General features: G+C 53.0%; 5 protein-coding genes across 5 annotated transcripts; 2 read left to right on the plus strand and 3 right to left on the minus strand.

Annotated features, from left to right (window-relative positions):
* Nucleotides 1–358: 358 nt before the first annotated feature.
* On the minus strand, nt 359–1,417 carry LTB4R (leukotriene B4 receptor). The gene has a single exon (XM_052647265.1). The coding sequence runs from the start codon at nt 1,406–1,408 to the stop codon at nt 359–361; it is 1,050 nt and encodes a 349-aa protein (XP_052503225.1). The 5' UTR covers nt 1,409–1,417.
* A 4,098-nt stretch (nt 1,418–5,515) lies between these two features.
* On the minus strand, nt 5,516–6,592 carry LTB4R2 (leukotriene B4 receptor 2). The gene has a single exon (XM_052647291.1). It carries the CDS (start codon nt 6,590–6,592, stop codon nt 5,516–5,518), a length of 1,077 nt encoding a protein of 358 aa, XP_052503251.1.
* Nucleotides 6,593–9,281: 2,689 nt separating this feature from the next.
* Nucleotides 9,282–11,636, plus strand: CIDEB (cell death inducing DFFA like effector b). The gene is made up of 5 exons (XM_052647209.1): nt 9,282–9,322; nt 9,719–9,863; nt 10,751–10,900; nt 11,135–11,325; nt 11,504–11,636. Exons 1-5 carry the CDS (start codon nt 9,282–9,284, stop codon nt 11,634–11,636), a joined length of 660 nt encoding a protein of 219 aa, XP_052503169.1.
* Nucleotides 11,637–12,157: 521 nt separating this feature from the next.
* Nucleotides 12,158–17,928, minus strand: NOP9 (NOP9 nucleolar protein). Its single transcript, XM_052646875.1, has 10 exons — nt 17,594–17,928; nt 16,969–17,418; nt 15,942–16,052; nt 15,553–15,694; nt 14,671–14,863; nt 13,911–14,051; nt 13,403–13,528; nt 12,997–13,233; nt 12,677–12,782; nt 12,158–12,336 (listed from the first exon to the last, which is right to left on the minus strand). The coding sequence occupies exons 1-10, from the start codon at nt 17,838–17,840 to the stop codon at nt 12,179–12,181; spliced, it is 1,911 nt and encodes a 636-aa protein (XP_052502835.1). The 5' UTR covers nt 17,841–17,928; the 3' UTR covers nt 12,158–12,178.
* A 111-nt stretch (nt 17,929–18,039) lies between these two features.
* DHRS1 (dehydrogenase/reductase 1) lies at nt 18,040–26,420 on the plus strand. Its single transcript, XM_052646697.1, has 9 exons — nt 18,040–18,256; nt 18,588–18,831; nt 20,008–20,151; nt 20,299–20,378; nt 24,244–24,376; nt 24,688–24,834; nt 25,383–25,452; nt 25,785–25,865; nt 26,038–26,420. The coding sequence occupies exons 2-9, from the start codon at nt 18,682–18,684 to the stop codon at nt 26,172–26,174; spliced, it is 942 nt and encodes a 313-aa protein (XP_052502657.1). The 5' UTR covers nt 18,040–18,256; nt 18,588–18,681; the 3' UTR covers nt 26,175–26,420.
* The last annotated feature ends 1,228 nt before the right edge of the window (nt 26,421–27,648 follow it).

The raw sequence follows: 27,648 nt of genomic DNA on the forward strand, positions 1-27,648 counted from the left end.
CTCTGTCTCTGTGTCCCAAAACTGAAAAGCACAGGAAACTAAAGGATGTGCCACTCTGCTACTGAGGAGCAACCAGGAGCACCCCAGTCCCCCATCATGAACACGTCACACACACCCGGGTTGACCCAGTTTCAGACTTCAGTTTTAATTGTAAAGCTGCCTGTGGGACCCGGTTCCCATTCAGCCCTAAGTTGTGCCCCTCCCCACCTTCCGCTCCACTCTCCCACCAGCGTTCTCTTCCTGGTGGAAGGAGGGGGCTGGTCAAAAACTGGGTCAGGCCAGCGGGGAGGGCATTCGCCCAGGAGGAAAGCTACCGTCCTTGCACTGCGGCCACCCAGCAGGCCTAGTTGAGTTTGCTTCACTCGAGAGGGTTGGTGGAGGCAGTGAGGCTCTCGGCGGGGTCAGGCTCGGGAGAGGCGGGGATGCCCCTCACTGTCTGGGCCAGGGTGCCCCCGCGACGGCTGCTGGACGCCTCGGAGCCGGTGCCCTCCAACAGCTTGGCGATGAAGCCCACGCCGGCCGAGCGCAACAGGCCGCCCCCGGCGCACGCGTACAGCAGGGGGTTCACGCTGCTGCTCAGGAAGGCCAGCGTGATGAGCACGCGGCGGGCCAGGAGCAGCCGCTCACCCACCGGTCCGGAACCCAGGGCCTTGCCCGCTGCCGCGCGGATCCCCTCGGCCAGGTTCACCATGTGGTAGGGCAGCCAACAGGCGGCGAAGGCCAGAATGATGAGCGCCACCAGGCGGCCGGTGCGGCGGCTGCGGCGGAAGCGCCGGGCCCGCAACCTGCGCCCAATGTCGCAGTAGCTGGCCACCACGACCAGGAAGGGCAGAAAGAAGCCGGTGATCACCTCGAAGAACAGATGGAAGGCCCGATGTCTTTCGCTGGGGTACTTCAGGAAGCAGGTCAGGCTCCTATTGTTCAGTTCCAAGGGCACCGTGCGGTACAAGACGACGGGAGTGGCCAGCAGAACAGACACCACCCAGATGCCGGCCAGCACCCGCCAGGCGACTGCCTTGGTGCGCAGCTTCTGGGACACAAAGGGGAGGGCCACGGCCAGGGAGCGGTCCAGACTCATGGTCGTGATAAGTAGGACGCTGGCATACATGCTGACTCCACAGATATAGTGGAACAGGCGGCAGCCGGACACTCCAAAACTCCAGGTGCCTTGGGCCACAGAGTGGAGGAAAAAGGGGGCAGTGAGCAACACGGCCAAGTCGGCCAGAGCCAAGTGCAGCACCATCAGGGCAGTGACAGAGCGCTTCTGCAGCTTTGCCAGGATGCTCCACACCACAAAGCTGTTGCCAGGAAGCCCTACAGCCAGTGCCACTGACAGTACAATGATGACCAGCGGAGAGATGAAACTGACTCCTGATGAGGAGGCCGCTGCAGGGGATGTGGTGTTCATGGCTATAGCAAGGACCTGGAGAGTGAGGGCGACACGCGCATGAAGGAAGGGTCTCCTGACACTCTGGACACACCTAGTCTGGGCACTCGCATCCGTCTCCAAAGGTCAGCACCATCAGATGCTGCTCACCAGGGAATACTACCCTCATCACCACCCACTGACCTGTCTTAAGGGGATCTGGCTGAGTAGAAAGATTAATATCCGAACTGGGCCACAGAGCCCCTTCCTACCCATAGACCCAATTGCAAGATATACAGCAACAGCGGAAGCAGTATTTCCAGACCCGTCAGCCTCCATCCCTTAGGAGACCCTAAAACCCAGAACCAAAGTGGAGGCTTTTCTTAACAATGCTGCACCTCTCAAAAGGCTAGCACCTTTCCCCGACCACCACTCCACCCATGCCAGACCCTCAGCCCACTCAAGTGCCACTGCCCTCTTCCAATCACCTACCCACTCACCCCAGAGGTGCCCAGGGTCCAACAAGAGTAACAGGGATGGGGAAGATTTCATGGACAGGAGACAAGACCAAGTCCTCTAAAGTTCCTTTACCACTGGTCAGCCTTCTTTGGAAGTCCTTTGGACCTTACAGCTGTGCTCCCTCCCCCCACCTCCCCTACTCCCAGGGTACTTACTTAAGGCTTTGCTGGGCACTGGTTGGAAGCTGGTGCCAATCCCAGGGTGAGGGCAGAGTGGTGTAGCCTATCCCGAGATCTGTGCCGGTGCCAGGGGCCTGGCCTGGGGTCTGGGTGCTATCAGTTAAGTCAGCTAGAGAGGAAGTACCACAGAGCAGGGGAGGGAAGATGCATCTTCCTGAGGGTGGGGTGGAAACTCCTACCCGCTCCCTTCACTAGGTGGGGTGGAATAGTCTTTGTGTTCCAGAGTCCAGTGGGGAGGAGGACTCCTTAGGGGTGGGGCCAGAAGAGAAGCGCCCCAAAGGGGTAGTGAGAGAGGAAAGAGGAGGGAGGGGTGGGTAGGCTGAAGTGTGGCCTCAGATGCAGGTCTAGACTGAAGAATTGGACAGAATGATGAATTGTGTCATGCAGGAGGAGGGAAGGAAGCCAGAGAGGGGAAATGGACTCAGACTGAGAGGTCAGAATGTTGAGTATCTTTATATCTTCTGTGAACGATGTAGATTTTCAGATTAATAGGAAATGTGGGCTGGGGCTGTGGCTCAGTTCTCGGTTCGGGTCAGGTGACGTCATGACTTAAAGAGGACAGCACTCTGCCTTTGGCTTGGTTTCAAGCCATGACTGGGATTTGGTGGAGAGGACCCCCTTCTAGCACCCTCCATCCCTCCCCTCATTTAAAAGAACTAGTTCCATCCTAGGTCCATCTCCCTTTTCTTTCGTAGAAGCCAAATGGTCTCTCTAGTATCACTGCTACTGCTATTGCTAAGTCGCTTCAGTCGTGTCCGACTCTGTGCGACCCCATAGACGGCAACCCACCAGGCTCCCCTGTCCCTGGGATTCTCCAGGCAAGAACACTGGAGTGGGTTGCCATTTCCTTCTCCAGTGCATGAAAGTGAAAAGTGAAAGTGAAGTCGCTCAGTCGTGTCCAACTCTTAGCAACCCCATGGACTGCAGCCTACCAGGCTTCACCGTCCATGGGATTTTCCAGGCAAGAGTACTGGAGTGGGGTGCCATTGCAGAGAGTGACAATTTCTTCCCCTTCCTGAACCACTTGCCTTGCACTTGCCAGTGTGGCTATGCTGCCACATGAATTTGGGCTTAAGATGTGGGCGCTGGGCAAGTAAGTCAGTACCACCTCTTTCCTACCTTCCCACAGCTGACTTCTGTCCCACCTTAAACACAGAGGGAAAGCAGAGATGAGCACAAGAAGCAGGTGTAAGAGAGGGGGAAAACCAGGAATGTGGAAAGCAAAACATCCCCCAAAAGGACCACTTTTCCCCCTCCCTGGAAAGAGGGCACGCTCCTCTTCTTGACTCTCCTGCAGAAGCTAAGAACCAAGAAGTCTAATCTTCAATCCAATCACTAGCCTTCTTGCTTCCCTTCCAACTCCACTTCTTGGGAAATATGCGTAATGGTGGTAATGGGCAAGAGTGGAATGGTGGTCATTGAGGTCGCTTAACCTTTGTAGTGGCCCCAGCTTTCCTGCTTTGAGAAAAGCCAGAGCAGGACTTCCCTGTGGTTAAGAATCTGCCTGCCAGAGGACATGGATTCAATCCCTACTCCAGGAAGATTTCACATGCCAAGGGGCAACTAAGCCTGTGTGCCACGATTCCTGAACCCGAGCTCTAGAGCCTTTGAGCCACAACGAGAGAAGCCCCCGCAGTGAGAAACTCACACACCACAACTAGAGAGTAGCCCCCACTCACCACGACTTGAGAAAGCCCGTGCACAGCTACGAAGACCCAGCACAGCAAAAAATAAGTAAATTAAATTTTTTTAAGAAATAAAAAAAGAGACGAGCCAGAGCAGAGTTGACCGAGCAGCTATCAGCTAGAGGATATGATGAAAAGAAATGGGCTGAAACCGCAGCAGGAACTGGAGGCAGAGTTGAGAAAGAGCTTTCTGACCACAGATGGCCTGTGGGATGGGGAATGTATAACAGAAGTTAGGAAGCCTCTGCTGTGGTGCGTGAGGACAGGAAGAAAGCCATGAAGTCAGTGTTTGGGGATAGAAGCTTCTGGCTCAGAGCTCTGGGGTCACCCAGAGGCCCCTTCTGACAGGAACTACGTTGTCTTCGCCTCCTCTTCCACATTGCTCCCCACCTCCATCTCTATGATCTTTCTCCCTTTGCCCCAGACTAGATGCTCTAACCATACTTTCTGCCCCACCCCCAAGTCCAGAGCTCTGTCCAACCCCAGTTTTGGTGGCCCTGGCCTGACCCTGAGGACTGGATTTCCTCTAACTTGACTTCTGCCTGGGTGGTGTGAACAGTCACAAAAGCAGAACCTAGGGTGAGGGTCGGTGGGACCACTCAGGTAATCAAGCATCTAAGTTTGTTAGAGACTCAGGGGGCTGGGACAAGAGACTCGCAGTGCTAAAACTGAGAAAGCCCTAAGCAAATGGAGATGAGCTGGTTACCCTAGTGACCACACGTGCGTGCACATGGACATCCCCTAAAAAGTACCCCATCCTGCATTCCCACACTCAAAATTGTCAGGATCCAGAACAGTTTTGAGACCTAGAGAGATTCCGAAAGATGGGAACCGAGAAGTACTGGGGGAGGTGAGGAACAGCTAGCAGTCATGGGAGAAGCCAAGACTTGGCAGAGAGGAAAAAGAGAGAAAGAAGTGGCATCCCCCTGAAAAATTCTTTTTGTCTTCCAGATATCCACACTGTTCCTCATACCCCTCAACTCCAACCCCCAGAAGCCTCCTGGGTGAATGAGTGTCTGCTTCTGAGCTCCCTTTTTGAGTCAGGTTACCTTTTCAGGGAGAGTTACATTCAGAGAAGGTAAGTCTCCGACTTCAAGGTCCCTCCCTCACTGTTCCAACCACAAGACAGACAAGAAAACTTTCCTTTCAAACCCTACAGACTGACTTTCCCTTCCCAGGGCCAGTTTCACACCCACTTAGCTCTAACAGACCTGGAGAATAGATCTTATCACCATCCCTCTGCCAATCACTCACACCTTTCCTTCCTCTTTCTCCTTTTATTTCCAGAGCCATTCTATGGGTTGGCTTGGGGGAACCAGGCCATCTGGGCTGGGGAGGACAGGTTAAGATGCCACCGAGGGCTTGCATGGCCCAGCCTTGGCCTGACCCAGCAGTGAGCTAGGTGAACACGGTGTAGTTTCACTCAAGTAGGATGAACCACTGGAGGGAGCACTCTTAAGCCATTCTGTAATGTATTTCACACAGTTTCACAGTGTCTTTCACAACAGCTATTGGCAACAAGTTAGCAGCTCTGGCACACGGGCACAAGCCAGCCTGCAGGTACATGATATTCTTTAATACGGGCCATCACCACTCCCAGTCCTGGGAGGAACCTGGACCTGCCCCAGATGTATAATAATTCTGCCCAGAGAGATCTCAGCGCTGGCGGGAGAAGGATCCCCAAACCATCCAGAGTGGTTCCCTGAGTTCCAAGGGGGGCGCTGGAAGGGAACAGGGGAGAGCAGGCCTGGTGGTAGGGTTTGACGTCAAGGGTCCCAACCCTGACTATCCTTCTGTGCTCCGCCCCCAGGGTCTCCATTGCCGCCGCCCCGCCCCGCCACTTTGAGCCGAGGGGTAGCTCGGAGCTCCAAGGTCCCGTCCCTAGAGCGGCCGCCCCCTCGGGCTTCTCCGGAGCCCTCAAAGAGCCGCAGGAGGAAGCGGGGACCCGCCCGGGGCAGGAGATCCCCGGCGGTGAAGAGGTAGAGCACCGGGTTGACGCTGGAGCTGAAGAAGGCCAGAGCCGTGGTTCCGGCTCGCGCCGCCTGGCCCGCCCCGCCAAGCTTGGCGAAGGCCCCTTCGGGCGGAGCCAGCGCGGCGAGCGCCTGCAGCACGTTGACGGCATGGTAGGGGGCCCAGAGCAGGCCGAAGGCCAGCACGATGGCGCCCACCAGCCGGCCCACCCGCGTCACTCGCCGCCCGGCGCCCCAGCGGACGCCCCGCAGCCGCGCCAGCGTCACGCCGTAGCAACCGAGCACCAGCCCGAAGGGCAGCACGAAGGCGGTCAGGGTCTCCAGGCTCAGGTGGGCGGCGGCGTGGGCGGCCGACGGGTGGCACAGCTGGCACACACGGTCCGCCCCGAGGTGACGGTAGACGGCCGCCGGGGCGGCGAGCACCAGGGCGGCCAGCCAGACGGCCAGCAGCAGGCGGCGGGCCAGGGCCGGGCTGCGTAGCCGGGGCGCCAGGAAGGGGCGCGTGACGGCGAGGCAGCGCTGCAGGCTGAGCAGCCCGGTGAGCAGCACGCTGGCGTACATGCTGAGCGCGCACACGTAGTACACGGCCTTGCAGCCCGCCTGGCCCAGGGGCCAGGCTTGCCGCGTCAGGAAGGCCACGAAGAGCGGCGTGAGCAGCAGCACCGCGCCGTCGGCCAGCGCCAGGTGCAGCACGAGCGTGGCCGCCAGGGGGCGCCCTCGCGCGGACCGCCAGCCGGCCAGGCTCCACACCACAAAGGCATTGCCCGGCAGCCCCAGCAGCGCCGCCAGCAGCAGGAAGGCCGTACCCGTGGCCCGCGAGGTCTTCCAGCTCAGCAGCGTCTCGTTTCCCGGAGGACGGTAGCAGACCGACATTCCTCTGTCCTTCCGGGAGGCTGGAAAGAGTTGTGGGGCGCATTCAGGTGGGGCAGAAGTCCACGTTCCGCCTGATGGCCAGTGAGAAGGGACTGAGCATCCCTTACTCCTCTGCAGCCTGCCTCTGTTCTGTCTGGGGGTCTCTGTCTCTTCCCCCGCAGGACCCCAGCCCCAGCTCAAACACTACTTCTTGGAACCCGTATCCCCTGCTGTCAGGCCACCTCCCCAGTCCTGACTCCCAGGCTGTCCCTGCCTCCACCTCCACCCTTCTCACCTAGCCTCTCCTTCTTGGTCCAGCCCCATTCCCTATATGTATATACCGCAGGGCAAAAGTGAGTGGAGGGGAGTAAGGTCTAGTGGGCAGATCTACTTACCCAGCTGGGCGGGACCAGGGTTGGGGGCTCTCCAGGGGCCTGGGGAAGCCCAAAGGCAAAGTGGCAGTGGGCAAGTTGTCTAAGTCTGTCCTGTGCCTGTCAGGTTGGCAGAGGGTGAGGCAGAAACGGGGAGGGACAAGGTGGGGCTCCTCTTGGGCCTTTCCAGGAGCCCTCCCTCACCCTGCTGCTTCCCATCACTAACTCGTCCAGGCATGTGAGAGCCTGCCTCCCCAAGAAACAGGATAGGCTGAGGGGGTGCAGATGAGGTTCCCTGGGTGTGTGGGTGAGTAGGGACACTGCTGGATCCTGGCCCTGGGTCCTGCCTCTGCACTCATTTCCCCCCTGCAACACACACACACCCCCAGTTCTCAGCCCTCCCACCCTGCAGCTCTTACACTGTCAGGCGTCCCTTGCCAGCTCTCAGCAGAGAAGGCAACCCAACTCCTCGTTCCCATAGCTGCTGTATCTTTGCCTGTTTTCGGACTCCTGACATGGCTAAGCCCCTTTTCCTCAGCTTCCTACCTACCCCCTCTCACCTCCTGCCTTGGGCCTTACTCGTCACTCCAGCCTCACGGCTCTCAGAGGGCTATCAGTGACAACTTTCAGTGTAAACCATGGGGCTAAGTGCCCAGGGGGAGTGGGAGATGCACGGAGGTGTGACGGGCTTACAGGCTGCGTGCAGAGTTGTGACACACACCCATGAAGACGCCACACTGCTGGGGTGCACCGGGATATGAGGTGAGGAAAAAGGAGAGGCTGCGGTGAGAGACACACTGGAAGGAAGCCATCTCTGGGTGGTGAGGTCAGGCAAAACTTAGGAATGAAATTTGGCAGATTGATAACAGTAAGGGAAGAAGGAAAAAGGCTTCTGCCCGTTAACAGCCAAAAAGGGGCTCCTTGGGAGCCAGGACACCAGTATTAGTTTGGTTTCCCTCCCAGCAGAGCCTGAGTCGAGGGTGTGGATTCAGGTAATCCTGTCTTTAGGCGGTCAGCTCGGGAAGCCAGAGTGAGAGCAAGGGAAGGGGAAGAGGGGAGCCAGCAAGAGTGTGTTACTGCGTTCCTTCAGTGGGCTCAGGAACCTCTGAGCACACGGAATACCTTCCCGAAAGACGGAAGGCAGATGTTTATGTCCAGCTCACCTTCCCCATTGTTTGAGGGTTGTCCTAGAGGCTATAATGCCCTGACGCACACTTGCAGCCTGTCCTGTACAGCTTCAGACAAGGCTCCTGGACAGTGTTTGTGTGATGTGTTCACTGACAGTGAGAGTCTGAGCTTCCACACAACTGTTATCACAACCACAGCTGAACTGAGAGATGGGACACGGGATACCTAAAGTCCATTAAAGGAGGCATTTTCTCTGCCCCCAACCATGACTGTGCGTGCTGTCGCTCAGTCATGTCTGACTCTTTGCGACCCCGTGGACTGTAGTCCACCAGGCTCCTCTGTCCATAGGGACCGTAAGAATACTGGAGTGGGCTGCCATGACCTCCTCCAGGGGATCTTCCTGACCCAGGGACTGAACCCACATCTGTCTCCTGCATTGGTAGGCGGGTTCTTTACCATTAGCACCACCTGGGAAGCCCCCATCCATGTCTCCTTCATGCTAATTATTGGCCAGTGGGAGGGAAAAGTGAGTGACTAATCCACTGTGACTGAAGCAGGCAGTTCTAGAGAAGGAAGTCAGAGAAATGTTAAGCCAGCCCCTCCCCTGGACCACAGAAGGAAGAGCAGGGAAGCAGGAAGGCCAAGGTCCCAGACAAGATCCTGATGATCCTGGATCCATGGGTTACACCCCGTGGGTGCATACTGCCTCCTATCCTGTTTTCTCCAAGCCCTGCAGATCCTCAGCACAGCCTCCCTTTTCCTAAAACTGCAGTAAATGTTTTTTTCAGTAGGTGGCAGCACATACAAAGCAAAGCACATAGCGCAGCTTTGCACAGATTGGCAGCTAGAAATTCCCTCCATATAAAGAAAAACACCAGAGATTACATTCCAATTACATAGTTCCTGTTTACTCTCACATCACACACTGCCACCAGAGATACCCTCACAAAACCTCCATGGCTTTTGCCTGGCATCTGGGGGACACAGTCCTTCCACCACCACGCCACGCCCCCACCCCCACCTTGGACTTTGCCCTGTGTACTGGCCAGGCAGAGGGGGCCAGAGTCCAGGCTTGACTCATCCCCCTACTCACTGGGGCTGAGATCCCAGCTCCATAACAGAAAACACCACCACTTCAGCTCCAGCCCAGCAGAGAAGCACCCAGCCTAGGACTCCAGGGAGAGGCTCCTCTCCGGGTCCCTCCCTCCACCATGGAGTACCTCTCTAACCTGGACCCCAGCGGCCTGCTCAGGTGACTCCTAACCCTCCACTCCACTCTCCAGCTCTGGGTATATGGGCAGAGCCACAACACTCCATTCAGCCTCTAGCTTCCTAGACTCTCCAATTTGTGCCCCTCCCCCTCCCTGCCACCACTTTTCACAGTGGGCTTGTCTAGACTCTGCCCCGCACCAGTCCCCCATTCTCCCCATCCCCCCGCCAGCCCCCCACGTCCTCCATCCCTGGTCCTCCATCCCTGTCCTCCATCCCCGCTCGGTAGTCTTTTCCTCTCCCTGGGCTATTCTAATCTGCAAACCTAGAGCCTCTCTCCCAACTCCCCTATCACTGCAGCTACCCCACCCACGCCCATCACCCCCAGTGCACTCAGCAGGCCTCTCACCCCTTCTTGACCCTCCTTCCCACCTACCAGGTCAGTATCCAACATGAGCGCCGATTTGGGCCGAAAGGTCTGGACCTCGGCTCCACCACCCCAGCGACCTTTCCGAGTCTGTGATCACAAGCGGACCACCCGGAAAGGCCTGACAGCCGCTACCCGTCAGGAACTGCTAGACAAGGCGAGTGAGTCAAGTCCCTGGGTGCCAAGAGTAGGGGCAGCCAAGGGGCTAGTCAAGAGAGAGAGTTTGGAATGATGAGCAGAAAGAGCTGTGGTTATTACATGGCTGCCCCTCCCTCTGAGGGCTGAAAGCAGGGAGGTCAGCCCGATGGCTTCTACTGCATTTGAGGCGATTCATTTTTTTTCTAAGGAGCAAGCTTGTCTTTGGGGGTGGGGAAGGAGTGTATAGGGTTGGAGCAATACATTTCAGAACTCCAATGTATGGAACGGCAGTGTCTGACAGATCAAATCCTGATTCTGCCGCTTCCTACTGTCAAACCTTGGGTAGGTATTCAGCCCATCAAAACTTCAGTTTCTTCATTTGTAAAAAGGAAACGATACAGCTGCCTCCTTGGGCTGTGGAAAGGTGTAGAAGATAAGGTATGAAAGTACAACAGATACTTGACCCTTGTGAAGACTCAAAAAGGTGAAAAGTCACCATTACTGCAAACAGCTCTGGAGAACTCTGTGAGGGTTGGGGAGAGTGAGCTGGGGCGCTGGAGATGAGACCCCATCATGGCAGGCCTTGTCAGCATAATACCTTTACCCCAGAGAACTTGGCTAGCTTTTCAGTTCCAAACCGGCAGGTGTGGCTTGGAAGCTGGGAGAGGTGACAGTGCCTGGCAGGAGCAAAACAGGACAAATGGGAAAACAACAGGCCCTAATGAGGGTTTCCCAACAACCAAACAACACCGTGAGCTGGAGCCTTCTGCAGGGACACCAGAGAGCCGTGGAGAGCTGGGGTCAGCACCCAGCACCCAGGGCCCACCGCTGGGTGCTGGGTGCTGGGCAGGGACAGGGCACAGGATAAGCTCTGGCCCTCCCCTCCTGCTTCTTGCCACTGGGCAGGCTCTGGAGGCCCTGGCGCTGAGTGGAGCGCTCACACTGGTGCTGGAGGAAGACGGGACCACCGTGGAGAGCGAGGACTTCTTCCAGCTGTTGGAGGATGACGCGTGCCTGATGGTGCTGGAGTTGGGACAGAGCTGGAGCCCCCGCAGGGTGAGAGGCCCATACTGGGGCTGCAGTAGACCACTGATCCCTTCTGTCTCTCCCAGCCTCTTGTCTCGCCTAGCCCTGATCTTGAGGGCAGAGGCAATGAGAGAGGTGAGGAGTTGTCAGACTCCTCATAGAGGACAAACAATCCAGGCAAGGGGCGGGGGGTCAGTGTCTGTCCCAGGGCTGATAGGGTTTAGTGGTGAAGCTTCAGTACACTAATGAGGGGGTGCCCTGCAGAGTGGGGTGCTGTCGTGTGGCCTGGGCCGGGAGAAGCCCAAGCACAGCAAGGACATCGCCCGCATCACCTTCGACGTATACAAGCAGAGCCCTCGAGATCTCTTCGGCAGCCTGAATATCAAAGCCACGTTTTACGGGCTCTACTCCATGAGCTGTGACATTCAAGGACTCGGCCCAAAGAAAATACTCAGGTCAGAGGCCACACGTCACACTTTTCCACCCCTACAGTTGCAGCTCCAACAATTCCTTCTCATGCCCCCCACCCCCCAACCCTGTTAGCTCTCCCTTGCGGAAAACCCCCAGCCTCCAGCCTGTGGCCGCCTCCCAGGCTCCCCCCACCTCTGACTTCCTCTTATCTCCACCCTGCAGGGAGCTCCTCCGATGGGCCTCCTCACTGCTGCAAGGCCTGGGCCATATGCTGCTGGGGATTTCCTCCACCCTTCGTCGTGCAGTAGAAGGGACTGAGCAGTGGCAGCGGCAGGGTCGCCTTAAACCCTACTGAGAAGGGGGTCTGAGCTTCTGCCCCAGCCTCATTCCAAGAGACAGACTGTAAAGGACTGTGACAGCATCGAGCTTGGGGGCCTGCACAGGGCAGGCTGGCTAACTCACCTGATCTCCCCACTGTCCTCTGATGTGGTAACAACAGGCCTGTTGGCATGATTCTTCCACTCCCAGCCTACACCTGTTCCTGAAGAACACTATCCCTTCCTGACCATTGTTCCAGCCTCCCACTTACCCTGAATGGCCACAGCCTGTTCCCAGGTATCTGGATCCCATCCTGATTGCCACCACATCTAGAAGTCATTACCACTCCCCTGCTGTCCCTAGGCTCCTCGGTGCCCTGAACAGAGGCCTCTCTAACCTCACCTTGAGATCTCTATTTCTCTGTACCCTTCCCCCTGCAACATGACAAAAGTGTTTCCAATAAAAATATTAAAATGTTTATCGGTAAGACATTTGACTCCAATTTAAACTAGAACAGGGCAGGATAGATACTTCCTCTCCCCACCCCCCCATCAACACCCAGTCCCAGATCCGAAGCCCTCAGTCTTCAAGTATGGAGTTCAAGGCCCGCCTCCGCTTGGCCACCGCCCCCTGCTCCTGTTCCCAAGCCTCTCGACGCTTCAGGAAGGTAGTCAGGGCCACGTTTCGAGCCACATGGTGGCCAAAAGGGTCTCTTATCAGCTCCTGGTTCCGCTCCCCTGCAAAGGGAACCATTCGTGTTCAGTATCACCATGCAGTCATCCCCCTAGGCTTGAAGAGACTCTACTTGGGGAGAAGGTCCCTCCGTTTTTCTGGAACCCTGGGTCTACCCCAGGATAGAGTTAACACCTCACTGTCCAAATAACGGAAATGGGAGCGGAGGGCTACACAGAGGGGCAGACTACATGGAGGGGCAGGGGAGAGCAGACTGCTCGGAACCCACAGCCAAAACCACCCTTTTGAACTGAAGTCTCTGCTGAATTTAGGTCCACTCCCAGCCATTCAGCTTTTCAGAATAAGGAAAGAGAACGTTTGGAAAGGTCAAAACAAGGCGCTCACCCAGCTCAGCAGCAATTTCCTTCCGGGCCCCCAAGGCTGCTCCGCTCCAGATAGCATCTAGCACACGGCTGCCATGGCGACTACAGGCCAGCATCACATAATGTCCCTGCGTTGAGATAAGTAAGGTAGTGCCATCTAGGGCAGTCCATAAAAGGGTGTTGTTGGTGGGGATAGGGTGGGGAGGTGAAGTTAAGAGGCCAAGTTGAAGCAGTCTAGGAATTACGCATCCTCTCTGTGACTGAAGGCCAGTCCCAGGGAAAGCACACACTCTCCAAATGGAGGGATAGCAGAGGAATTAAAACAGGAGCCAAAAATCTAACCTTTAGGAGCTTTAGCACCCGGCGGCGCTGCTTGCGTGTCACGGAGGGGCTGGTGAGGACGGCATCGAGCACGTGGGAGCCGGCAGGGCTTTGGGCCAGAGTCAGAAGCTGCAGTCCTGTCAAGGCACTGAGACTTTGGAGTATGAGACAGGGCCTGGAGAAGTGCAGCAGATGCTGCAGAAGGAGAGACCCAAGAACTGTCGCTTCCCCCAGGTCCCTGGCGGCGGCCATTTCCACCTGAGAGGACAAAGACAGGCAGTTAGGAGGCTGCCACCAAACCGCCACCTCACTTGGATGAAGCCAAGAGATCCCAGCGCCCTCACCTCGGGGGCGAGGGGCTTCCTCAGCTCTGGGAGGCCTGGTTCCCAACTAGTCACAGGCTTGGCCTCTCTCCTACCTCACCCACCTGGTGCTCCATGGGCACTGCCCCCTCCTCCTCCGCCAGTCCATAGTACACCTCATAAGCCATCAAAGTGGCAAAGAGGGGCACACAGGCCACTTGCCGGGAAGAGGGCTCTGCACAGTGGAATGCCTAGAAGGGAAGACAGAACGTGATGAAGCTGAGAACTACCTTATCCGACACCTCGGCTTTCCAGCCAGGACAGGTGCCTAACTCCACAAGAACATAAGCTGCATGAGGAGAGGATCTTATCTTCCTTGCTGTATTCACAGCCTCCATATATACAATAGGGGCTGAATAAATATTTTTTCCTTAAAACCTCTTTCTTTGTCCGGGGAGACACTTTTCATTCCAGGGCCATGAGATGGCTCTGGCTTCATTTCCCCCATACCTGTGAACTCGCTGGGTATCAGATCCCATGGGTCCAGAAATACAACAACTGACGATTAGCTAAATCCTAGCAGATAGAACTTGAACTCAGGGTACAAATGGGTTGCAGGTAACCCCCACTGACCTCCAACAACAGCTGCAGGACCTGGGCTTGGTGGGTCCCAACTCTGCGGCAGGCGCCAACCAGGGCAATGACTACCCCTGGGTGACCCTGGGCCAGCACAGCTTCCAGGGCAGGGCTCAGCTCCTCAAACACAGGGGACAGCTAAGGGTAGACATGGGATAAATAATTTGACATTCTGGTAATGGTGGGCTAAGTTATTCGATGAAATCTTCCTGCCAAAAGCAACTAAAAATGTTAGGTAAAACATAGAAGCATTGGCAATAGCAAGACTTTGGTTTGGATGGATAAGGAAGGTCCAGAACAAAAGGATCTGTCTTAGAGGTGAGGCCTCACAGGGAGAGGGGAAGGACAAGGGAGGACTAGAATTAAACCTGCCCTTCCATCCTAGCTCTCAACCCAGGGGATCCTGGCAAAGCATGCCTTGGCACTGAACAGCAAGGAGAAAGAGAAGCTACGAAAGCAGTTCTGCTGCTCGCGTGGATTTGCAGCCAAGCACCCAGAGACTAAGCAAGCCACGGAAGCTCAGGCTGAGAACTTGGATTAAGCCAATCTCCTACTGACACTGGCACCTGAGAGAAGCTAAAGCACATCCTTTCTGGGAAGAAGGCACCTTCACCCTAAGCTCTGGGAAGCCTCCAGGAGTGACTTCTCAAGGGAAATGGCCAGCACACTGTTGGAAATACAGAGGCATGTACACAATAAACCAAAGCCCAGTGAACAAGAACTAACAGAAACAGACTTGGCCAAGTTCTCAACTCACCAACTCAGGGGTGGTGATAGCATCCAAGAAACGCTGCAAAGGGAAGTTGGCAATAGAATGTGCAGCCAAGGCCTGCAGCTGTCCTTGGAGGTGATCTTCAAAGAGGCTCTGGAGCCTTGGGGGCTCTGACACTAGCAGCACCTGCTCCAGGAGCCTGGAGCTTGTCTGATCTCGCAGAAACAGCAATAGGGGGCTGAGGACAAGGAGAAGACAATCAGGTAGTCTTCAAAATACTTGTTCAAAATACTCACATCACTGGACTTACACGGTGATCAATTTGAAGCGTACTGAAACAGCAAATCACTACATTGTGTAACAGGAACTAACATAATGTTGTAGGTCAATTATACTTCAAGAACAAACGAACAAGGAAAAGAGATCAGATTTGTGGTTACCAGAGACAGGGGTCGGGGGCGGGGGGGGGGAGGGGAGGGGGAATTGGCTGGAGACAATCAAAAGTTACAAAATTCCATTTATAAGGTACATATATACTGAGGATGTAATGCATAACATAATAAATATAACAACACTACCATATGTTATATACGAAAGTTGTTAAGAAATTAAATCCTAAGAATTCCCATCACTAGGAAAAAAAATTTTTTTTTCTCATTTCTTTAATTTTGTATAAAAATGAAATGATGGATGCTCACTAAACTTATTGTGGTAACTGTTTCGTGAGGTAAACCAGTCAAATCATGCTGTATACCTTAAAATTATATAGTGCTGTATGTCAATTATATCTCAATAAAACTAGACAAAAAAGTACAATAAAAAAATAAACACGCACATACAGAGAATGGAAACAAACAAAATACCCACATCGTGTCATTCATTTCACATGGCCCACCACCTTGATCAATCCTGAGGCCCTGTCCATACCTGCCATCTGCTGAGGAATTCCGGCTACTCAGATAGCCAACCACAGCACTGCAGAGGTGGGCACAAAACTGGGGCAGCTTGCGGTGTAAGATCTGTAAGGCCACTTGAAGGCAGAAGCTGGATATCTTGTCAGTGATAAACACTGTGGGGGAGGGCAGAAATAATAAAAGTGGCTTTCCCCCAATCCAGCCAACCTACACAACCTCAAACCTCAGGCAACAGGGTACAAGGGACTATGGAGACAAAGGGTCTAAATAGAGCCTTTACAACATCAAACCAGGCAAGATTTGAAAAAGAGACAAATAAGACCAATGGAAATAAGGGCCTTGTTTGATGATAATCCTCTCCAAAAAAGAAGGTCCTAGATCTTCCTCTATTTCCCTCCTTACCAGCAATGTCCTTTAGAAAGCAGGAGCTCAGGTTCTGCAGGCAATTCAAGAAGGTTTCAGGGACCTCAAAATCAGTTGGCTTACATTCCCGAGATGGGGCCTTTTGTGCTTCTGAAGGAAGATCAAGAACATATACAGCGGTGAGACCTCAGGCTGCCATCCTGAAGGGAGAAGAATCGCACAGCTGAATAAGGATGTGGCCTGGAGATGCAGAATGCATATGGTACAACAACGTCTCATCTCATCTCCATGACTGAACTGAGACTACATTTCCCTTTTAATTTTTCTAGGGAACTTCAACCAGCTCCCGCACGGTCCATAGGAGATAGTCCAAACTCCTCAGTCAGGAATTCAAGGTGTTCCAAAATCAGGCCTCACTTAAACTCACTATCCTATTTCCCAATGTTTTTCAAAATGTAGGTCCGCTGCCTGTAAGTGTATTATAGAATCAATCTAGTGGGTCTCAACAAGCACTTTTTAATGTAACACACAGAATAAAATGAAAAAGGAGGAAATTCCCTGGTGGTCCAGTGGTTAGGGCTCTGCACTCTCACTGCAAGGGGAAAGGGTTTGATCCCTGGTTGGGTAATTAAGATCTTGCAAGCCACACATGGCACAGGAAAAAAAGGGGTGGGGGGAAATATCAGTGGGTTGTATGTGGAAGGGTCTTGCTTCCTGACCTTTGACTTGAATCCAATATGTGTATATACACACACATGTATGTTGAATGATGCTTGAAAATTGTTTTCTGACTGTGAGCTATAGTTAAAAAAAATTTGAGAGGCAATGCTCAAGTGAATAACCTCTTCCACTTACCCCCATTCTTCTAACAGCTGTCCCCTAAACACACACAGGCATCCTCACCTCTGGGCCTCCATGCCCACTAATCTTTGGCCTGCTATATCCTTGTCCTAATTTCACTGCTAATTCTTCAAGGACATGAAGAAATCTTCTGCTTACTCTCTCCTTCTGAACTTCCTAAACTCTCCTTCCCTGGAGGTCCACACCCCTTTCTTGTAATACTTACCAGGTGACTGGGAGCCACGGTGCCTGGCTCTCTCAGACTCCAGAAGAGTCCCTCCCAATACCTGCAGCAAAGTTCTGACCACGAAGCTGCCATGTGTGTCTCCACAATAGAAAAGAAAATCATCACAGACCTCAGCAGCTAGTCCCAGGACCAGCTCCTCCAGGGTCTCCACATGACCATCCTTCCCATCCTCCTCCTCCTCCTCGTCCTCCTCTGCAGGGCTCCCTAGCAATCGAGGCAGCTGCAGCAAAGCGCTTTGCAAAACGTGGACCCCACATCGATGACAGGCCACAAAGCGCAAATTGGAGTGCAGAGCGGCCCATACTCGACACAACGGCTTCCAGGGGCTGAACCCCAACAGTTCCTGCAGCATCTCACTGCCAGTCCGGTTTGTGGCCAAGGCTAGGGCCTGAGCTTCCACTTCCTTCAAAACATTGTGCACCATCAGCTCTGAAAAAAAACCAAGAAATACATTAAAGAGAATGAGAGGAGGATAAGGTTATGCCTTAGGGGAGATGAAACTAAGTCCTCACACCCTGGGGACCCACGAAATTGTCCTTAACTGTCTTGAATTTTATGCCCAACCAGTTTCTCCCTTGATCCCTCTCCCCAAGTTGCTCCCTACCTCGTTCTTCTCCCGTCTCTGGGGCCTCTTTCAGCGCGGACAGAGCCCGGCGGAAATACCCCAGAGCTTCTGGGCTCAGGTGAGGGTGCGCATCTGGGGCCGGCTCCGAGCGCCCATCCGGAGGCGGGCAGGGATGTCGCTGGCGGCCTGGTGGGGGGCGCCCCGAGCCCTTGGCCCCGCGCCCTCGTTTTCCGCCAGCTGGGAACCGGCGCCCCTGTTTGTGGGGGGAACGCGGACCCAGGCCCATGGGTGCGTCGGGGCCGCTCCGCCCGGAAAAGCTGCCTTAGCCGCTGGGGGAACCTCAGTCAGCAGGGTGCGGGCCTGGGCCCAGCAGAGTTTAGCCACGCCGGCGCGCTTAAGGCGCAGCATTATACGTCATAGCCTCGCGACGGCCTCTCTGGTGAAGGCGTGGCTGAGTCTCTGGATCGCCCCGCCCCGCTGGTGGGTCCTGGCCTCCGCCCCTTGTCCAGGCTCCTGCGTATCGTACTCTTTGACCCGATCCTGCGAGTCTCCTGCGGAAACCGGACCGGAACGTGAACTTCCACTCGACCGTCGTCCTCTTGACTTCTTGTCCCGCCCCTGCGACCAGAATTAAAACTCCTCGACTTCGAGAACTTTGTGAGCCAGACGGCGCGAGGACTCTAGCGGCAGCACAGGTGGCAGGTATGGAGTTCGAGCTCCCTACACATCGGGCTCAGGGCCCCTGGGCCTCGCGCCAACCCTCCACGCGGAAGCCGCACCTCTGGGCAAGGGGCCTGAACCCCGTAGCTCAGGACTCTGCAAGATGTGCCGAGAGGGACTGCCCCGCCACAGTCCCACTCAGAGTCCCAGTAGGTGGCCGGCCTGGACAGCCCCACGCAGCCCCCTTCTTCCCTCCTTGGTCTCCCAAAAGGGACAGCTAACCTTGTCCCGGGCCTGCGCTAGTTATTCCTCTCAGAAACTTCTCTCCCCATCAAAGGATCTCAACCTTGGCTCCCCTTCCTACCTCTATCAGGATCGCCCCCTCTCCGAATAACGCAGTCTGCAGGCTTCCCTCAGAGCAAGTCCTTGGTTCCACCCGTTTGCTTTAACCGTTTGCTTGCTGAGTCATGCCAGCTACCATGAAGGGCCAGGTGTGCGTGGTGACTGGTGCCTCCAGGGGTATTGGCAGGGGCATCGCTTTGCAGCTCTGCCAAGCAGGTGCCACAGTTTACATCACTGGCCGCCACCTGGACACGCTGCAGGCCACTGCTCAGGAGGTGAGTGCTTCCTCTGGAGTCCCTGGGGGCAGAAACCACCTGAGGGAGCTCTTTCCATTAACTACTCCTCTTAATCCCTTACCTGAAACCAAAATATTCCTCAATAAACATGAACACTTATTCTAAGTGGGATAAGTAAACCCCATAAGTAACTTCAGATCAGGGCACATTTTGCCATTAAGTGAATTTTATGGGAAAAAAAAAACAAACACTTTATTTGGGAGCTTTAGGGATTTTGGAATTGCATTTCAAGAGTTGTGGACCTGTGCTCTTTCTCTTTTCTTGTTAAGATTTTATTGAATTGTATGTTTTCATTTGATTTTTCTACTGAATTTCAGTTAAATAAATTTGGGGATGGCTTTTATTTACTAGGCACTGGATGAAACAGTGGAGTTACCAAATTTAGTTAGACATAACTTTTGCTGTGAAGTCTAAGGCAGAAAATGGATCATTTCAATGTAATGTGAATACAGGAAGTGATGAGATGAAAGTAATGAATATGAACATGATAAGCAATAAGTGAGTCCAGAATGTACTAGAAAGGTGAGTGAGCAGTTAGGCAGGGAGGTCAGAGGGTGGGGCCCAGAGCATGAATCTTCAGGATATGAAGATTGTTCTTGAATAAACTCTTCTTCTTTCTCTGACGTTAGAGGAGGGGACACATTTGTAGAAGGTGAGGCAGAATAGGAAGTAGAGATAGTTCATGTCTGAGAGCTTTGTTTTTTCATTTACCGGGCAGCAGTGTTGGTGGAGTGAGGGTAAGAAGGCTGGGATTGAGTTGAGATTCCAGATGAGTGGTGAAGGGTGGGAGCTAAGGGCAGAAGAGATGGACATGACTAAGAATGAAGGAAAAGAACTCCTTTCTCAAGGAACCTCCAAGCCTATTTGTCCCTCGGCCTCCACATGCAGAGTGATACAGTGCCTTGAACATAGTAGCCCTCAGAAAATGTCTGCAAATTTTAAACCCCGGATTCCCTATCCCGCTTGCTCTAAGACAGTACGTAGCATCACTGAAACTCCTCAAACATACACCAGAGGGCAGTATTGCCTACCATGTTGCCTCAGCTCCTGCCTGAGTCCTAGAACTGCCTTAGCTCCCACCTTGGGGCTGACGGGAGCTGAGTTCTGTCTCACGTTGTGCAACTTGGAGCTCATATCCCTTCTGTCCCTCTCCAGGCGCAATCCCGGGGAGGCCGGTGTGTGCCCGTGGTATGTGATTCAAGCCAGGAGAGTGAAGTGCGAAACCTGTTTGAGCAGGTGGATCGAGAACAGCAAGGACGTCTGGATGTGCTGGTCAACAATGCCTATGCTGGGGTCCAGGTGCTTTTCGAACTTTGACCCCAGCTTCACACTTCGGACCTCCCCCTCTGAGCTCTGAGTCCTCATCCCCACAGGTCGTCCCTTCCATTATCCAGCCCCTTCTTGCCTCCAGAGCATACTATTCATCTCTCTCCCTGTGCCTTCCAGTCGATCCTGAACAACTCCAATAAGTCATTCTGGGAAAGCCCCGCCTCCATTTGGGATGACATCAACAACGTTGGACTCAGGTAGGTGCTTCCCCGGCCACCCACCTAAGAGCCTGGGCTCCCCTCAGTCACTCAGCCAAACATTAACAAGTGTCCTCTCCTTTCCCTTCTGATCTCCTCGTCTCCTTCTTCTCCCATCTGTTCTATCCCATCTGTTCTATTTGTCCGCTGACCTCTGAAGGAGTTTCGACCAGGTGAATCTGGACCCAGGAGCGTCAGCTTCTGCCTTGTTTCTGTCAGTAGTTTTCATCTGAACTTGCCCTTGCCGGCCCTCCTGTCTCACTCTCTGCTTGTCCAAGTGCATGATCCATAAGGAAGCCTCTTTCCTTCGGTAAAGCATGCCACCTATAGTCGGTATGTCCAAACATGGCTAGAGGAAAGAATTGTTTTGTTTTAGATCAGCAGAAGGTCAGTGAGGAAGATTGAGTGCCAGCCATCTTAGCCTTCCCCTCCTCACTCCAGGCCTACAGGCAAAAGTGTTCCAGGTGTGAGTAGAGAGGGCAGGGGTTTCACCTACATCTGGAAAAGGAATGAGATGAAACAGCATTTACAGCTCACCCAGCATGACATACATCCTTCAGGTCTGTGTTTATTGTTGGGAAGAGGGCACCTCTCAGAAACTATCCTGCATGGATGTGATCAGCCACCTGTGGGAGTCACCCAGAGATTATATGCAAATCTACATCTAAAGCATCTAAGGAAGCCCTCAGCTTCTAGTGGCAATCCCAGGGAAGCAGGATTACAATCCACTTGTCATTTCCAAAGTGGAATAAATGTTGTGAGGAGAGGGAGATGGTCAACCAAGAGTCAAGAAAACCCAAAGAGCTAGAAATTGGCAACACCCATGTCCTTAGCTCTCTAAAGAGAGGGGCCTTCCACATTCTCATCTCTTGCTGGTCAGGGTTTTGAGCCTGCAAAGCAAAGGCCCGGACCCTGGCGCCAGAGCCCTGATGAATTCTCCAAAGCGAAGGTTACTCTGGGACCCTGCTGGAAGCTCACCAACACCTCCTCTCACCTCTCACACACATACTTGTGCCTTTCCTCTGCATTGCCTGAGGCTGGCCTTCTTTTTGATACCATAACTCACTCTACTTGTTTTCATTTGAAGTGTCCTGTCTCCTGTGCAAAAGAACTGTTTTTCTGGTTATCGAGTATGTGTGTGTTATTTTTTTAAAAAATATACCGTGTAGACCAGTGTAATCATATTCCCCTAGTCACCACCCCTCTCTTTTGCCCGAGATATTGTTGTTGTTGTTTAGTCACTAAGTCATGTCTGACTCTTTTGTGACCTCATGGACTACAGCCTGCTAGTCTCCTCTCCCCAGGGGATTTCCCAGGCAAGAGTACTGGAGTGGGTTGCCATTTCCTTCTCCAGGGGATCTTCCCGACCCAGGGATCGAACTGACATCTCCTGCATTGGCAGGTGGATTCTTTACCACTGAGCCACCAGGGAAGCCCCCAAATATACTGGGTAGATTAGTATAATCTTATTCCATAATCACCAACCCTTCCTCTTTTGCCTGAGATATAGCTACTGTTAATAGCCTCGTATATATTCTACCATTCATTTAAATATTCCACTGGGAAGAGATACCATAATTTATCTAACCCCTTATCTGTTGCAATAGTGGGAAAAAATTAGGCTAAAAAATATGTACCTCAGAGATTTTAGTAAACATTATAAAACTGTCCTCTAAAAAGACCCCACCAATTTATAATCTCAGATCGATGAAGGAGAATATCTGTTTCCCCATGTCCTCTATCATACTAGACAATAACGGGCCACAAGGTCAGGCAAGTTTGACCATTCTAATAAGCCAAAGATATCTGAAGGTGTTTTTTAAATTCACATTTCTCTATTATTTGTGAAGTTGAGCTTTTGTTTTTTACATTTGTATCGGTTCTTTATTCTTTCGTGAGTTGTGTTACTAAATTATTCTTTTCACATCAATTTATAAGACGCCTTTGTAGAATAGATCCCTTTAATGTGTATTTTACAAATATCTTTCCCAATTTATTACTTGTTACTTGCCTGCATGCTTTCCTCAGCTCTCCAAACGTACTTAAATGTATATACATGTATGTATTTGTATATCTACGTATATACATGTCTTAATGTATAAGTCATTTATATCTTGGTGTGGTACTGAGACAAGCTTCCCCACGGTAAAGCGTCTGCCTACAATGCGGGACACCCGGGTTCAATCCCTGGGTCAGGAAGATCTCCTGGAGAAGGGAATGGCAACCCACTCCAGTATTCTTGCCTGGAGAATCCCATGGAGGGAGGAGCCTGGTAGGCTACAATCCACAGGGTTGCAGAGTCGGACACAACTGAGCAAATTCATTTATTTTATTTATTTATTTATACTTTCTTTTATTGCTTTTAGGCTCTCATTTTTTTATACCCAGGTATTTTGCGACTGCATTTTAAAGCAATAAATGAGGTAGAGAACCCATCCCACCCACTAAATAACTGACTGTGCATACATGCTAAGTCACTTCATTTATGTCCAACTCTGAAGTGGGCTGTAGCCCGCCAGGCTCCTCTGTCCTTGGGATTCTCCAGGCAAGAACACTGGAGAGGGTTGCCATGCCCTCCTCCAGAGGATCTTCCTGACCCAGGGATCAAACCTGCGTCTCTCATGTCTCCCGCACTGGCAGGCGGGTTCTGTGCACTAGTGCCCCTGGGGAAGCCCAGATTATTTGTTGGCCAGATGTTTGTTGTTCGGCCTCTCAGTCGTGTCTCCAAGGGTTGGACACTGCTGAGCGACTGAACAGCAACTGTCTCTCCCTGTGGGTTTGAAATGTCCCCTTACTAACTGCTGGATTCTTCTCTACACTTGGATTACCTATTGAGTATTTTGTTTCATTGACGTATTTAGGTATTATAATGCCAGTCCTGAATTCTTTTTTAAAAAAATATTTACTTATTTGGCTGAGCCAGGTCTTAGGTGTAGCAGGCGTGATCTTCGACCTTTGTTGGGGCATGTGGGATCTATGTGGGGTCTAGTTCCCTGACCAGAGATTGAACCTTCTACATTGGAAGCTCAGAATCTTAGCCAGTGGACCACCAGGGAAGTCCTCTGCATTCTTTTACGTATTATGTCATTGTACATTTTATGGCAGCATATCCCCCTCACCCAGAAGATATTAATCTTCCTTCTTCAGAATTTTCCCGGCTATTTTCACACATTTATTCTCCTTGACCTTTAGATTATGATCAATTTCTCCAGAAGTCTTGAGATATAACTCAAGTTGAATCTGCGGATTAATTTAAGCAGAACTCAAGCTTTACATGTTGGTTCTCCTGAGCAGTTTCTGTCTGTACTTGCTCTTTTTTTTTTACATATTTAGGTAAGAAGTGGATTATTCAGAGAGAAACACAGTCCACACATAGAGTGTGGGCCATCTCAGAGGAAGAGAGCGGCCTGTATTCTTTTATGTTAAATAGAACTTTATAGTTTTTCCTTGTAGATCCTATGTGTCTATGTGTTTATTATATTCTATCCCCCCAAGCTATTTTAGCTTTGTCATCACTGACATGGCAGAGCAATTTTCTTCTGCTACAGTCTTCTAAAATTGCCATTTCTCCTCTTTTGGTGGTTAATTTTACCTGTGGGTTTCTTAGAATGTGGCCTCAGGCCCTTGGTTCACCAGGTTGGCGGCCCTGTTGGTGAAGGAAATGGCAACCCACTCTAGTATTCTCACCTGGAGAATCCCATGGGCAGAGGAGCCTGGCTAGCTACAGTCCATGGGGTCGCAAGAGACCGACACGACTTAGTGACTAAAGCACCACCACCACCTGGCTCAGACGCCACTAGGGGGCAGAAGAAGCTTCTTGAGACAGCCCTGACGTGGTTCATTTCCTCTCTGCCCCACCTTCTAGAGGCCATTACTTGTGTTCAGTGTATGGGGCTCGGCTGATGGTACCAGCTGGCCGGGGGCTCATCGTGATCATCTCCTCCATTGGGGGGCTGCAGTATCTCTTCAGCGTTCCCTATGGCGTGGGCAAAGCTGCGGTGAGGACCCACTGGCGCAGGGGTTGGGGTAGACAGTCACGGTTCCCAGAGCTCAGGAGAAATGGTCCCTGGTGGTCCAGGCAGTGAGGCTGATTGGCCCTCCCCTCTTCCTCTGCCCCTGTATAGACAGTTCCTTAGCCTGGGCTCCTCTCAGGTGGCCGGCCAGTGTGCTGGGGAAGGTGGATAGCTAAGACCGGGCTCCTGGGAAGGCCAGGGGTTGGGGGCATCCTCGGCGGAAGCAGGCAAGGCAGGAGAGGGAGGTGACATGACCAGGTGCCTTGACTCCTACCCGGCTTTCTGTCCCTCTGCAGTGCGACAGGATGGCTGCGGACTGTGCTCAGGAGCTGCGGCGCCACGGGGTCAGCTACGTGTCTCTGTGGCCGGGGGTGGTGCAGACAGAGCTGCTGAAGGAGCACATGATGAAGGAGGAGAATGCTTCAGATCCCCTGATTAAGCAGGTGGCCAAGGGGAGGGCGAGGGTGGCAGGGAATACAAGGAACCAGTCTTTCCCTCCCCAATGACAAGACAGTAACAGCAACAAAGAGTAGATACCAGGGCTCGAGGGGCAGGCGCAGGGCTGAGCACTGACGCACATTCTGTCCTTCACTCCGTAAGGGAGATGGTAGCTCCATTTTACAGATTGGGAGACTGAAACTCAGGAAGGTTAAGAAACGTGCTACAAGTCACATATCCTGAAAGTGGAAAGACTATCCACCTCCAGAGCCCATAGTCTTGACCTCCACTCTGAACTAATCTAGAAGGCCCAGATACAGGTGGCATCCCCATATTCTTCCACTTAGGAAAGGCAGAAAGGCAGTGGGTACCAGTACGCGGTTACAGGGCTCACGGATGTGGGAAGGAGTGATTCCCATACCTTCTCAGATGCTGAGTCCTGCAGGTGTAGTGACAAGGGCCTCCCTCTCCTGGAACAAAAGCTGAAAGCAGGAAAGGGACTTGGGCAGTGCTCTTGGAAATTAACCCTTCACTCTCTGCCCCTGTATTTCAGTTCAAATTTCGTTTCTCATCCGCGGAGACCACAGAAATGAGTGGCAAGTGTGTGGTGGCGTTGGCAACAGGTGAAAAGGTTGGGGGCAGCTGGTAACAAGGAAGGGCATGGAGGATCTGCAGGGTGGTAGCCACTGGTTCTGGGTCCTGAGCCAGGAATACGCCCTTCTTTTCTATGGCTTCTGGACACACAAAGGGTCCGATGCCCAGTTTGAGGTGTGGGAGCCTTAAAACGGATCCTGGAAACGGTGGCCAGGAGCCAGAGGCCCAGAAACCTTCCTAGGAACAGAAAGAAACAAATATGGGCTCTTAAGTCTGTCTAGGTGATGCCCTGTGCCATTGGACCCAAGCCTTGTCACCCTGGGCCATTCGCAGGCTGTCTCAGCTGTCTGTGTGCCCACAGATCCCAACATCCTGAGCCTGAGCGGGAAGGTGCTTCCGTCCTGTGACCTCGCACGGCGCTACGGCCTGCAGGATGTTGATGGTAAGAGCTCTGGCCCAGCAGCCAGCCTGAACCTCTCTTCCTTCTGTTTCTAGCTCATTCCTCCCCATCTCCCTTCCTTCCTCACATTCCACTCGGTCTCTGCAGCCACATGGGGGTGTCTGAGGAATGGGAAACAAGGATCTAATCCTTCTCCTTTTCCTGTGGTCCACAGGCCGCCCTGTCCAGGATTATTTGTCTTTGAGCTCCGCCCTCTCCCATGTCTCCAGCCTGGGCTGGCTGGCCTCCTATTTGCCTGGGTTTCTCCGGGTGCCCAAGTGGGTCATGACCCTCTATGCTAGCAAGTTCTAACCCTGCTGGCCTCACACAATTCTTCTTCCCTTTGGGCTGAGTGGTTGGTCTATCTCATTTGGAACACAGCCACGTTCCCCGCCTACCTACTGCACACCATTGATCTGAAGAGAAGCCTCTGCTGTGTCCTGGTTGAGCCCTGGGGGCCTTTATAGGTCCTTCTTCAGGCCTTCCTTACCCCTGCATTTTACTTTTTGTCTGAACACTGAAAAAGGTTCTAGGGGCTAATAATAAAGCTCTCATTTCTCCTTCAACTCATTTTCGAGTGCTTATCCTTTGCTCAGCAAGGTGGTAGGCACTTTAGAGGAAGACCTAACAATATGCAACATGTTGAGGCTGTCAAGGAGCTGCATCCACAGGACAAGGCCCCTTTCCTCCACTTCTGCTCCTGCTCTTCCCTACAGAGCTGGCCATCCCATGCCCCAGCCAGAAGCAGGCACACCCCCTTTCCTCACTGCTTTCCCATGCCCTCATTCCGCGTCTCTTCAGGGATGCCCACTGCCTTCTAGCTGGGCCTGATCCCAGGGTGAGGCCCAATCCAGGGAGGGCAGAGTCCATGATGTTCAGGACTTCCTGGAATTGGGGAGGAAAATCCCAAGGGAGAGGCAGAGGAATAGTTGAGGGCACCGACACACACGCATTCTCCCTCTTGGGATGACACCCCAGGAACTGTTTCCTGAAGAACTGGTCACAAGAGCCTTTCAGGGCTGCCTTCCCCGCTTGGGGGTCTGTCCCAGCCTGAGGCAAGGCAACAGCGGGTGTGTTCCAAGGAGGAGCCAAAGGCCACTTTGAGGCCACCTTCCCCCCAGCAGCTCCACGGTCATCAAGCTAATGGGAGAGCTACTATAAATCAGAGTGGCAGAGGCCATTTCTAATCTTCCAAAAAGGCAGGGGGAGAGCCGAGGCTTCCCACAGCTGCCCACAGAGCCTATGGGAGCTGCAGTCTTCCCGTGGCTTTCTGGGAATAGCCCCAGTTACTGCTCCAGTGACTGCTGGGGTTGCTTTCTGACCCATGAGAGCTAATATGTGCATCTCCTCCAGTCCTGCAGCCAGCGACTTCACGGTGGTTGCTTGAGTTCAGCCATGGTGAAGATATACATGCTACAGGAATCAACAACTGCTGTCAACCAGGGTTTTTTTTTTTTCCAAAAGAGCCAGCCAGCTTACAAGCATGTGACTGAAACTGTACCTAAACTCCACCATTTGCTGAGGCACCCTGTTTAAATCACAGCAATCAGATTTCCTCAACACCCTCTCACCCCCTTCCACTCACCACCTTAATTCCCCTGAGATTGGTCAGGGGCAGCAGCAATTGCCTATATGCTTTAAGAAGGACAAGGGCCTCAGGATCTCCTCCAGCCTTCCACAGGCATCTTGAAAAGACATCATTGGGACAAATCCTTTCATGAGGGCCTTGTCCCCTAAAGGTCACAAGGCATGATGGGAAGAAAATGGGCTTCAAAGGTGTACAAAT

This window comes from Budorcas taxicolor, chromosome 10 (genome assembly GCF_023091745.1).
Source record: "Budorcas taxicolor isolate Tak-1 chromosome 10, Takin1.1, whole genome shotgun sequence".
NCBI lineage: Eukaryota > Metazoa > Chordata > Mammalia > Artiodactyla > Bovidae > Budorcas > Budorcas taxicolor.

Excerpts from the sequence above, each read along its gene's own strand:
- LTB4R (XM_052647265.1), bottom strand. The coding sequence starts at position 1,408 with ATGAACACCACATCCCCTGCAGCGGCCTCCTCATCAGGAGTCAGTTTC.
- LTB4R2 (XM_052647291.1), bottom strand. The coding sequence starts at position 6,592 with ATGTCGGTCTGCTACCGTCCTCCGGGAAACGAGACGCTGCTGAGCTGG.
- CIDEB (XM_052647209.1), top strand. The coding sequence starts at position 9,282 with ATGGAGTACCTCTCTAACCTGGACCCCAGCGGCCTGCTCAG. Across the intron at positions 9,864-10,750 it reads GTCAGGAACTGCTAGACAAG|GCTCTGGAGGCCCTGGCGCT; the intron begins GCGAGTGAGTCA and ends GCCACTGGGCAG. Across the intron at positions 11,326-11,503 it reads GGCCCAAAGAAAATACTCAG|GGAGCTCCTCCGATGGGCCT; the intron begins GTCAGAGGCCAC and ends TCCACCCTGCAG.
- NOP9 (XM_052646875.1), bottom strand. The coding sequence starts at position 17,840 with ATGGGCCTGGGTCCGCGTTCCCCCCACAAACAGGGGCGCCGGTTCCCA. Across the intron at positions 16,053-16,968 it reads CCGTGGCTCCCAGTCACCTG|AAGCACAAAAGGCCCCATCT; the intron begins GTAAGTATTACA and ends ATCTTCCTTCAG. Across the intron at positions 13,529-13,910 it reads TCCTGCAGCTGTTGTTGGAG|GCATTCCACTGTGCAGAGCC; the intron begins GTCAGTGGGGGT and ends CTTCCCTTCTAG.
- DHRS1 (XM_052646697.1), top strand. The coding sequence starts at position 18,682 with ATGCCAGCTACCATGAAGGGCCAGGTGTGCGTGGTGACTGGTGCCTCC. Across the intron at positions 20,379-24,243 it reads ATCAACAACGTTGGACTCAG|AGGCCATTACTTGTGTTCAG; the intron begins GTAGGTGCTTCC and ends CCCACCTTCTAG. Across the intron at positions 25,453-25,784 it reads TGTGGTGGCGTTGGCAACAG|ATCCCAACATCCTGAGCCTG; the intron begins GTGAAAAGGTTG and ends GTGTGCCCACAG.